Source organism: Triticum urartu, chromosome 5 (genome assembly GCF_003073215.2).
Source record: "Triticum urartu cultivar G1812 chromosome 5, Tu2.1, whole genome shotgun sequence".
In the NCBI taxonomy this organism is placed as follows: Eukaryota; Viridiplantae; Streptophyta; class Magnoliopsida; order Poales; family Poaceae; genus Triticum; species Triticum urartu.
Window position 1 is genome coordinate 588,165,890 of NC_053026.1, and position 11,755 is coordinate 588,177,644.

An 11,755-nucleotide genomic window follows, 5' to 3' on the forward strand; every position below is an offset into this window, starting at 1 on the left:
GCTTCCGTCGATCCACTTGAGCAAGACGAGACGAGGCGACCTACCGTAGCGACTCCACAAGCGTCGCTGTGTGGCCGGAGTCTTTCGCCGGCCTACGGCTAGCCGCCCACTCCACACCTCGTGGCCAATCGATCCACCCATCAGCCGCGCACCGCCATGCCACCGCGGCCTCACGTAGTACCACGGACGACGCCCCGTCATCTGATCGCGACGCCGATCGCATGACGGCACTGCGCTCGTCGCACGCACGCTCCTTCACGGGCAAGCCAAGCCAGCCCCAGATCGACGCACCAAGACAAATCGCCGTGTCGACCCCCCGTCCGATCACCTTCGCCGCCAAGAAACCGACGGTGAGTCCGTCCGTCCACCATAAGTAGGGCCGAGGTCTCGCCTCGATCACCACCAGACATTAATTTGCTTCCATCTCGTTTCGGTTCTGGGTTCTGGCCGGCACGGAGAGAAGAGAGAAGAGGAGAAGAGTTCGAGCTAGCCCGCCGGAGATGCGAGGGGTGGACGGGGCGGCGGCGGCGGCGGGGGTGTGGGGCGGGCTCAACTCCGGGGTGGTGCTCAGCATCATCGCGGTGCTGTGGACGGTGGTGTGGCAGAACCTGCAGCACCTGCAGCTGCAGCACTTCGTCAAGCGCAACCTCGGCCGCCACGCGCGCCGCCTCGCCGCGCTCGTCGACCCCTACCTCTCCGTCACCATCGCCGAGTACGACGGCGGGAGGATGCGCCGCGCCGAGGCCTTCGAGGAGGTCAAGGCCTACCTCGCCGCGGCCACCTCGCGCAGCGCGCGCCACCTCCGCGCCGAGGGAGCCCCGGACGCCGACCGCCTCGTGCTCAGCATGGTCGACGGCGAGGAGGTCCCCGACCAGCTGTTGCCCGAGGAGGGCGGCGGCGCGGTCTTCTGGTGGGCCTCCTCACGCCCGGCGCCGCCGCAGGACCGGCGCTGGGGCGGCGGCTGGGGAGGCGGGGACGAGGAGAACCGCCGCTTCTACCGCCTCTCCTTCCTCGACCGCCACCGCGAGCAGGTCCTCAACGCCTACCTCCCGCGCGTCCGCCGCCAGGGCCGCGCCGTCATGGTCCAGAACCGCCGCCGCAAGCTCTTCACCAACATCTCCTCCCACCAGTTCGGCGACGGCGGCTACGCCCGCTCCGCCTGGACGCACGTGCCGTTCCAGCACCCCAAGACGTTCGCCACGCTCGCCATGGACCCGGCCAGCAAGAAGGAGGTCATCGACGACCTCGACGCCTTCAAGGCCGGCAAGGAGTGGTACGAGCGCGTCGGCAAGGCGTGGAAGCGCGGCTACCTGCTACACGGCCCTCCCGGGACGGGCAAGTCGGCCATGATCGCCGCCATGGCGAACCACCTCGACTACGACGTGTACGACATCGAGCTCACCTCCGTGCACTCCAACACGGACCTCCGCAAGCTCTTCATCGGCACCACCAGCAAGTCCATCATCGTCATCGAGGACATCGACTGCTCCCTCGACCTCACCGGCGCGCGCGAAAAGAAGAAGGACGCCGCCCCCGAGGAGGTCGACAAGGCCAGCAAGGGCGACAAGAAGGGCGCGGCGGACGCGAGCAGCAAGGTGACGCTGTCGGGCCTGCTCAACTTCATCGACGGGCTGTGGTCGGCGTGCGGCGGCGAGCGGGTGATCGTGTTCACCACCAACCACCTGGAGAAGCTGGACCCGGCGCTCATCCGGAGGGGCCGCATGGACAAGCACATCGAGATGTCCTACTGCCGCGGGCCGGCGTTCGAGTTCCTCGCCAAGGCCTACCTGGGCGTGGACGAGCACGAGCTGTTCGGCGCCGTGGGCGCGCTGCTGCGGGAGGTGGACATGACGCCGGCGGACGTGGCCGAGAACCTGACGCCCAAGAGCGCGGAGGACGACGCGGGGTCGTGCCTCAGGGGGCTGGTGGCGGCGCTGGAGAAGGCCAGGGACGACAAGGCCAGCGGCGGCGGCGGCGGCAAGGAGGAGAAGCGGCCGGAGGAAGAAGACGGGGGAGCGGTTGCCGCCGTTGACAAGGAGTGATGGATCGGGCGAGTGAGTCAGAGTAGCTCAGGATGAGAATATCATGATGTCAGGCACATTATTGGAGATGACGTTTATTTCTACTAGCAAGTAATGATGACGCTTAGAATAATCAGACCGAGATTTGGATGTTGGCGGGAATGGAAAGGCTGGCGGCCACGTCTTCTATACCTGCTCATTTGGCATTGTTAAGCTTCGAAAATGCCAAATGGAGGCCGAATTTAAAAACTTCAAAATCAAACTTTCCAGTTTCAATTATTATTATTTTGAAAAAATACACATATGCCTGAAGATATAATATACATGTGTGTAAATTTTCAGGTCGAAATACCTTAAAAAGCTACATACAAAAGAAACAAATATGTGGCTTTTTAGCATATGTATTGTTCATCCTCAAAGTACTGGATTTTTTTTATGCAGCTCGTAATTCAAAGTATTTCATTCTAAAATTTTACACACATACACATTGCTTCCTTGTGTACTTGTGTATTTTTCAAAACTTTTGGAAACCGAAAAGGTTGAGTGTTGAATTTTTTGAAAATAAGGCCTCCATGGGCTCGGTCTAAAGATGGCCTACTATGTAAGAAACTCCCAAAACTAGCAGCGGAGTGGGACGCGACTATCCGGCAAACCGACCGATACACTATGCTCAGTAATCAAATGTGTGTGTGTGTGTGTGGGGGGGGGGGGGGGGGGGGTGAGTATGTGCCCACTCGAATGGCCGTGTGAGGGCCAACATCGCCAATTCCAACTTGACACGACAAGAACAAGGATTTTCATGCTAAAATGCCATATCGAACCAATCTAAGTCCAGACCAGCAATTCAAAGAGAACATATCTAACATGAAGGCAACGATGAAAGTGTGTCACCGTTGGGTCCAACCTGTAAAGGTCATAGCACAAACTTTCACCTCGGACGTGTACTGTTGTTCCATGTAGGAGGAGAAGTGACCCTGTTGCCTACATCCGCCAAGTGGGCTTTGCTCATCGGTATCTTCTAATGGAACGAACAAATCTGGGTGGAGGAGGAGGCGGCAGTGGCGGCGGCTAGGGTTTCTTATAACTATACAACTGACAACGGGCCATGAGCTGACACGTTCACCCACTACAGGTCACATGTTCCGCAACAATTAAGTTCCGGTAAGAACATCTTCCCGTCGGAGAAGGCCAATTTGGCTCCCAGGCTTAGCTGCACCAGCTCCGATGAAACAAATTAAAACAAATATTAAAAAATTCTAAAAGTTTCAATTTTTTTTGTATGGTAGATAATTTGATGCGTGAGGTTCGCTGCAAATTTCAACTAGTTTGGACATTTGAGCATCTCACTGCAAAAAAGACAAAATCGGGGTCTGTAAAAAAGTTTATTGTTCACGAACTTATTTGACCCGATTTGTCTTTTTTGCCGAGAGCTACTTAGATATCCAAATGAGTTGAAATTTAGAGCGGACCTTACACATCAAATTATCTACCACAAAAAAAATTAGATCTTTTTTAATTTTTTTAGTATTTATTTTGAATTGTTTTCTATTTTCCTTCCTGTCGTTAATAATGTACACAAAGAACTGCGGTGGCAGATCCAACGGATATACACGGACCACCACTCTGTTTTTGGAGCAAATTTACAAGTAATAAGTATATATGAATCAAGGTAACAAAAGAAAAACAGTGTTTTTGAAATTATTATTTCACAGGCGCGCAAAAATTGATCCTCATCCCAACATTCTGCCAGCAGAATGCAGGTAGTATACACTACTAGGATGTGTGTTTGATGCTTCAGCCGCAGTTGGCGAGCCGCACGATGAGGTCGCGGAAGTATTTGGCGACGGCGGCCTTGTGCCACCGGAGCCGCTTCCACTTGCCGCCGAGCAGCACCGGGTGCAGCCCCAGGATGTGCTCCGGCATGAAGTCGTGCCTCGTCAGGATCCCCACCACCGGCGACCTCTGCATGCAAGCAATTATTTGTTTCATCATCAATTACTCCGACGGCACAATGAGCAAATTCCATGGCTGCTGCGTGAGGAAATGAAGAGCACTTACATCGCAGGCCTTGGGCACGACGAGGAGGTGGCGGAGGCCGACCTCGCGGAAGAGGATGAGCGCCTTGGCCAGCGACATGGTCTCCACGACGGTGTATGGCGACGCGTTGGTGAACGGGTGCAGGTCCACGTACATCTCCATCTCCTCCGGCGACAGCTCCACGCCGTCCACCGTGTCCTGCTTGCCGGAGCCGCGCTTGTCGAAGTCCTGCGCCTCGAACCTCGCCGCGATGCTGTACTCCTTGGGGTACCGCTCCTGCGCCGGCAGGAACTCCCGCTTCCGGAGGAGCACGAGCAGGTGCGCCCTGAGCACGAGGCCGTAGAGCACCGGCGCGGTGGCGAAGGGCGGCTCGTCGATCACCGGGAACGCATGGTGGCCCGTCGTGCGGAGGACGTGCATGATGTGGCCCACCTTCTCCACGCCGTTGAAGCTCCGCAGCGGGCCGACCACCACGTCGCCCACGCTGAGCTGCCGCATGTAGGGCTCGGCGTGGCCGTCGAGGTAGGGCAGCCCCTTGAGGCGCACGATGAGGTCGTAGATGCTGGCGTTGAAGGAGTCGGCGACGGTCTTGGAGATGAGCAGGACGAGCATCACCAGCGGCAGGAGGAGCAGGTTGTTGGTGAGCTCCACGATGATGACGCACACGGACACCGTCATGCGGAGCGTGCCGCCGAGGAAGGACGCCGAGCCGAGGATGGCCACCAGGCCGTGGTCGAGGCCGGAGTGCCTGCCCAGCAGCATGGCCACCAGGCGGCCGTAGGTGGCGCCGGTGAGGATGATGGGGACGAAGAGCCCCGACGGCGCCACCACGCCGTAGCTGAGCACGCCCAGCGCGTAGGAGGCCACGAAGAAGGCGAGCATGGAGCCCCGGTGGTAGACGTCGTTGGTGCCGGTGGCGTAGAGGTTGCGGATGGCGTCGTCGTTGATGTTGAGCATCAGGCTGGCCAGGTCGTTGTAGTGGTCCGGCGGGCAGTGGAACCGCCGGAACTTGTTGAGGGAGCCGCAGGCGCCGTTGGGCCCCGCGACGGGGCAGGGCCGGCACGGCGCGAACCACGGCATGCCGAACACGCAGCACGACGTGAGCACGGACACGGCCGCCGCCAGCAGCAGCTTGTGCGCGCGCCCGCGCTCGTTGACGACGCTGTAGACGCGGAGGACCTGCATCATGAGGAAGTTGTAGAAGGCGCCGAGGACGGCGCCGATGACGCCGATGAGGACGACGATGGGGATGTCCTTGAGGTGGTACGTCATGAGGTCCTCGAACAGCGTGCTCACGTCGTACATGATGAGCCCGCCCTTGCCGAACAGCCCGCACCGCCCCGACCCGCACAGCTCCACGAACAGCCTCAGCACCACGGCCACCACCGCCGTCGTGAAGAAGGAGCGCCAGATCAGCGCGCTCCGCCACCACGAGGAGAGGGACTCGAGAGCGAAGAGGACGCCGCCGACGGGTGCGCGGAACGCGGCGGAGACACCGGCGCCGGCGCCGATGGTGACGAGGTCGCGGCGGTCGCGGTCGTTCTTGAAGTAGCGTAGCCAGCGCCAGGTGAGGCCGTACCTGCGCGAGCCGCCCTGGCCGAAGATGGCAGCTATGCACGCGCCCGTGTGCACCATTGGCCCGGCCTTGCCGACGTGCAGCGACGATGACACGGCGGCTATGTTGCCGATGACCTGCACGCATGATACGATCGGAGTTCAGTTCAAGAGGTAAAAATCGTACATGCACGCACTTAGTTATTACTATTAGAAGCAAAAGGCGAAATTCGAAAAAAAATGTAATATTGTGGGAGCAGAGTTTTTTTTAGCGTAAAAAATAGTTTTTTTTGTGCCAGAAAGAGCAGTGTTGTTTTCCGTTATTATTTTTGTGACTACTGTTGTTCTATGAAAGGTGGGTAATGGAATTTTTTGGACTCTCTGTACGCTCCAATTCAAAGTGTCAAACACAAATCGACAATCTTACATTGTGGGGACCAATTATATGTCAAGTTCCATGACATATATCAACTAATCGCCACCAGTGGAATGGGTTAGAACGAGTGTATTTCTTCTTCTTGTTGGCCATGACATATATGGGGATCAACTATATGTCAAGTTCCCCGCAAAAAAAAAAGCTATATGTCAAGTTGCGTAAACACCGATTGGGCATTGATCTATTCATCTCCTTACTTTAGTCAATAGCTTTTTCCCATTGCTCTCAATTCAAAACCGGCCAAATTGACTGTTGACGCCACCTGTGGCCGGCGGTGCTCCCGTTCGGACATTGCCGCCTCATGTTGCGGTATCATCGCCCCGACCTTGCTTCTAAGCCCCCTTTCGAACCATTCTTCTCGGTATGGCAGCCCATCCCAAATCGTCGCCTCAAACTCCCCTTCATCGATGACGCATCTTCAGAGTCTTCCTCGCCTCCAGGTCGCTCCTGGCTCAGCCTCGCTGGCGCTCCCGCGCCTCGGTGTTGCTCGCTGCGATGCCCCCATCTCTGTCTTCGAGCTCTTCTCCTCTCATTTTTTCTTGAATCAAAATTGATTGTGTGTGCTATATAATAATAATAATAATATAATGATAATAATAATAACAATAATAATAATAATAATAATAATAATAATAAGATTTGCACTGAAATGTCCAATTAGGTGGTCGGGGTGACTAACAAGTGTACTACTCCGACTGCTCCACTAAAGGGGACCCTGGGTCGGCGCCAGTGGTGGCGTCGGCCTCACGCGCTGCAACGGCTTCTACTACCTCAGGTGTGATTTGGACCCGTCAGTCATTGGAGAGTACATGGGCTCGCGGAACGCCATCTCGTTGACGGCGGTTACTCGATGGGGGTCGGGGCAACACCTATCAGGGGAATTTGGGGGAGAAATGGATGTCAACGGCTAGGTTTATGGTTGATGAGGGCTGTTTGGGGTGCTTTTATAGTTGGGGAGAGGCGAATAGGTGGTGTGTCAATGGCTATGCCATGAATATGGGGAAATAAGAGCTTGGGTGTTTTTCTACTCTTGATCTGAAGGGCTAACTTTTTAGGGGTAACTCTCCAAATATTTGAGGGATTACATCCTGGGAAAAGGACTAGTTGGTAATTCTCTAAACAATATTTACGGCAGTAAATAACTAAGAATGCTCTTAGAATAAGGTTTTTTCGCCATGAGATATAATAATGTAAGATCATCTAAAGCCGGACCCCTTATACTACCCCTACACATTCACGCGGATGGCCTGGTCAGTGACCGACCAAGAAATCACGACCCGGTCGCACCCATCATACCGGTCCTATAGGTCCAGGCTGACCGGCACCCCTCATATCTAGCCCATATCTTGGTGTCGGGTATGGCCCACGCTGGCATATCGATATGGCCCACGTCGAATACGAACCTTGCTGGCCCAGCAAGACCCCACAAATATCCCCACCCTATCCACATCCAGACGAAACCCTAGCCACTTGCCACTCCACACCACTTCGAGTCCGCACCGCGCCATCCCCTATCTCCTCTCTGACGATGTCTGGCCTCCTTCGACATGTCGGGTAGCGGATCCGACTCTGACAAGTCCAAATCTGTCGATTGGACATTGTCTCATACGGGACGAGGAGGAGATGGTCGTCCGCCTGGCTCCCCGGCGCTCCTCGGAGGAATCCGCCCGACCGTGGACCAAGACGATCCGGATGAATCCATTGCGTCCGCGCAAGCGGCGCTTGGATCTGCCCCGCGACGGTAACTCAAGGTGTGTCACCGCGGCCAACAATCCCGGGTTAGCGATGCAACCCCTGTGGGAGAGCCTCGTCCTAGTGATGTTGGGCTCCGAGTCTGAGGTAAACGTCGGTAGATGACCGAACCATCGCTGCGCCGAGGAGCGGGCTGTCCACTTGGCAAGGGAGAGGACGTGGCGAACAACAGAGACAGTGGCTGTGTCAGACAGAACTGAGAATGCCCTCCGAGCTTGGATCATCGTGAAGCGGCAAGCTCGCATGGTTCGTGCCCTCCAAAAGGAGCAAATCCGAGAGGTTCGTGTCCTCGCCAGACTGCCCCCCCCCCCCCCCCCCCCCCCCCCCCCCGCTCTCCCCAAAAAAGGAATAGAATGAGGAGGGCAGTGATGGATCTGACAGCTCTGACAATGAGCATATCTGACTGGATCCATTTTGCGTCATCTACCGTGAAAAAGACGGCAAGGACAAGGGAAGTCGTGCGTGAACTTTTTTCATAGCTCTAATATTCAGAACATGCCAAAATTTTATAGTCCGATGACATGTATAATGAATTAGCCGTATGATATATGTGTGATCTTAGATGAAGTACATGACTTTATTACTTTTTAGGTTAATACTTTATATGGTTTAAAGATTTGTTAATGTAGTATTCGGTCGTGGACGTGGACATTTGAGGGATGGCCTATCACTGTTTATCGACGCGTGACGAATTTTTAGGGGCCGGATTTGCTAGGTCCGACTATAGACCTCTAATCATCCTAAGATTTGTACGGGAACGTCCCATTAGATGGTCGGGAGGAGGGACGGCTGACCCCAAACCAAGCAAACCATGTCCTCTTCTCTTCCCTGTCACTTTCAGTGAGATGGATATCTGACGATTCCAGCTCAAATGATTGATCCATTCTATATTTCCTATACCCTCCCCACCCAATAAGACAAGCCACGTCGGTGTTGAGTAAACGGATGACCAGATCCAAACAAACAAAAATGAAAGAATATATAATGCTACTAATTCATGATGTCCTTTGACTACAAGGAAGGAGCAGCAGCAGTAGAAATTATTTTCGCTCACATGGATCATAAACAATGGTGGGAACCTGCACAATCAATCATTCCTCCGATCGTGCAGGATTTGGAATCGATGGCGTCTCCTTTTATTTATTTTTGGATAAACCCGGTCTAGTAGGCAGGAGTACGTGCACAAGTGGCAGACGTGTATGGGTGGATGCAGATGGATGGATGGATGGATGGATCATTGGAGAAGAAGTAACCGAGGGACGTGGGTGGGTGGACGGATCATGTGCTCGGCCCTGGACGAATTGAAGAGGCGTGTGATATGCTGAGGTGGATGAGGATGTGGTCTCACCTTGACAGCGAGGGTCTTGAGCGAGAAGATGTTGGGCGCGTCCACGCCGTTGAGGTACGCCTTCACCTCCGGGATCCCCGACCCGCCGGCCGCCGGCGACACCGACGCCGTGATCGCCGACGCCAGCAGCAGCAGCGCCAGGTTCGCGCCGGCGAACACCCAGAAGGCCGTCCAGTAGCTGCGGAGCAGAGCCGATCTCGGACAGTCAGTCGGTCAGTCAGACACATGGTGAGCCTGAATGGAATATTGCTCACAGTGGAGACAAGCATAGATACAGAAGAACATTTGTCTTGGTGCATGCTCGGCGAAGAAAAAACAAAGGGAACAGACCTGGTGGAGTCCATGAGGGAGGAGACGGCGGCGTGCTTGAAGCCGGCGACGTTCTCGACGGCGAGGTTGATGAGGAAGCCGACGACGCCGGTGATGATGCCGATGGCGAAGCAGAAGGTCCACTTGAGCACCACGTACCACACCTGGTCCGCCTTGGCCCTCGTCCGCCAGTTCTGGTCGAACAGGTCGTTCTCGATGATCCTGCAGCGCAGGTTACATTCAGCAACAAGCTTGGCAGGTACTACTCTAGATGAAAATGCCAGGTGGGGCAAAGAGTATGGAACATGAACACACGACAGCCCAACCCCAACGGAAGAAAACAAAAGGAGAGAGAGGCGCGCTAGATTCTTGATGGTAAGACAAGAGGAAGCAGAGGACAGAAAGCATCACATGACAAATCTAATGAGCATGGCAACTGGAGGAACAAAACAAGAGAGGTTGTTGAGAGGACGATTGGACTCATTCGACCAAGGAGATCCAAGGTACTAGATGCTGGGCCGGTTCATGAAGAGGAGCCGCGCAATTGAATCAATCAACAAAAGGGATGAGAGTCGGAATGACAGGCCACGAGCTCAGGAGGCAGCTAGCTGGCTGGATCAATGGAGAATCCCGGCATGGAAGCGCGAAGAGGCGCTCCGGTCCAGTAGAGAGGGGGGAAAGAGAGAGGGTGAACACATGAGGAGGCTGCGTTGCTTACTCGTAGTCGAGGCTCTCGATGGGGCAGGCCTTGGAGCCGACCATGGCCACCTGGGAGATGTTGTTGGTGGCGCTGCGGCGGAGAAGGGGCCGCGTGAGGGGCGGCCGCTGCTCCTCGTCCTCCGTGATGAGGTCCTCCCGCGGAGGAGCCGTGGACGCCATGCCAGCGACGGAGCTTGCAGTCGCAGTTGCAGAGGAGGTGGACCGGAACAGGAGAGAACAGGGGTGGTTTAACTAGGAGGGAGCCAGGAGCCCAGGAGGGAGGACAGAGGATGATTGGCAGACCAGGAGTCTGCTCTAGGGGGGGAAAGACACTAGTACTCAGAGGGAAAAAGAATTAGTTAGTTATAGGATCAGCATAAGAGGGAGCTCGTGTAAGCCGAGAGAGAAAACAAAAGCCAAAAGGCGTAAGAGAAGATAGCTGACTCGTCATCATGGTCATCCTTGTAGGATGAGTGACGCTGAGCGAGGCTGAATTGGCTCTTGGCAAATCCATGTACGCCGTGAGCAAAGGCCGGAGGGACGTCACGGGATGGATCCGGCGAAGACGGCGGCGAGCGGAACGGGGAAATTCGGGAGCAGGCGACACAGATCGATCGCATGCGTCCGTCTCCGGTTTGATGCATGTGCTGTGTCTGTCCTATTGTCCTTCGTTCTTACTCCCTCCTTTCATCTATATAGGGCCTAATGCGTTTTTCAAGACTAACTTTAACCAAATGTTAGAGCAATAATATATGACATGCAATTTACACAAAACATACCGCCAAATTTGTACGTGAAAAAGCTTCTAATGATATAATTTTCACATTATACATCTCATGTACTATTAACCTTATTAACAGTTAAAAACGGTCTTGAAGAACGCATTAGGTCCTATATAGACGGAAGGAGGGAATATCATTTTTCTGAGGACTGGAAATACACGGCCAAGGCGGCTGGGATGGGAGGCCTGGCCAACGCCCTCTCGCCGGCCGAAGAGCCAACGCGTCAGCTCTTGAGCTTCTCTCTTGCTTTCATCTCACTCCTCGTAAACGGATCATCAAACCCGTTAGGATGTTATATGCTACCCAAAGTATATTGTTCGATTTGTACTTGCAAGAGGTTTTCTAAGGTGTACTTTTTGTGACATATAGTTTATATCTTTTAGTTAAATTCATGATCAGACTTTGACTCAAAATAAAAATGGGCCTAACAAACACCGACGGAGCAAGTAGTTTACAGAGGGAGTAGTCAATTACAAGTGAGAAAACATACCGAGTCGCTCCACGAAAACATTATCGCCCTCACCCGGTGCGGGTTCTCAAAGGTTCGTCCACAAGTGAACAATGGACTATGTCTTAAATTGTCGTTTGCATGGACAGGTTTTAGTAAATGTTGTTACCGGTACATGATGTCTTGCAAGTTACGGCTTAACCTTATCGATGTCAGCTCGAAAGTCTTCGTGCACATCCCCTAAGGACCGACGCCCCATAGTAGCAATCGTCGTCATTGAACCCTTGAATCGATTTGAAGCGCCTAACACCAAATATCATCATCGTGCACGCAAAACGAGAAACCCTAACCTCACCGCTCCAAAAATAC

At 54.4% G+C, this 11,755-nt stretch overlaps 2 protein-coding genes across 2 annotated transcripts; one reads left to right on the forward strand and one right to left on the reverse strand.

The window, feature by feature from the left end:
* Window positions 1–2,212, forward strand: LOC125510995 (AAA-ATPase At3g28510-like). Its single transcript, XM_048676281.1, has 2 exons — window positions 1–350; window positions 464–2,212. The coding sequence occupies exon 2, from the start codon at window positions 501–503 to the stop codon at window positions 2,040–2,042; it is 1,542 nt and encodes a 513-aa protein (XP_048532238.1). The 5' UTR covers window positions 1–350; window positions 464–500; the 3' UTR covers window positions 2,043–2,212.
* A 1,416-nt stretch (window positions 2,213–3,628) lies between these two features.
* On the reverse strand, window positions 3,629–10,661 carry LOC125510996 (putative chloride channel-like protein CLC-g). The gene is made up of 5 exons (XM_048676282.1): window positions 10,176–10,661; window positions 9,479–9,679; window positions 9,149–9,326; window positions 4,080–5,750; window positions 3,629–3,983 (listed from the first exon to the last, which is right to left on the reverse strand). Exons 1-5 carry the CDS (start codon window positions 10,334–10,336, stop codon window positions 3,816–3,818), a joined length of 2,379 nt encoding a protein of 792 aa, XP_048532239.1. The 5' UTR covers window positions 10,337–10,661; the 3' UTR covers window positions 3,629–3,815.
* Window positions 10,662–11,755: the final 1,094 nt, after the last annotated feature.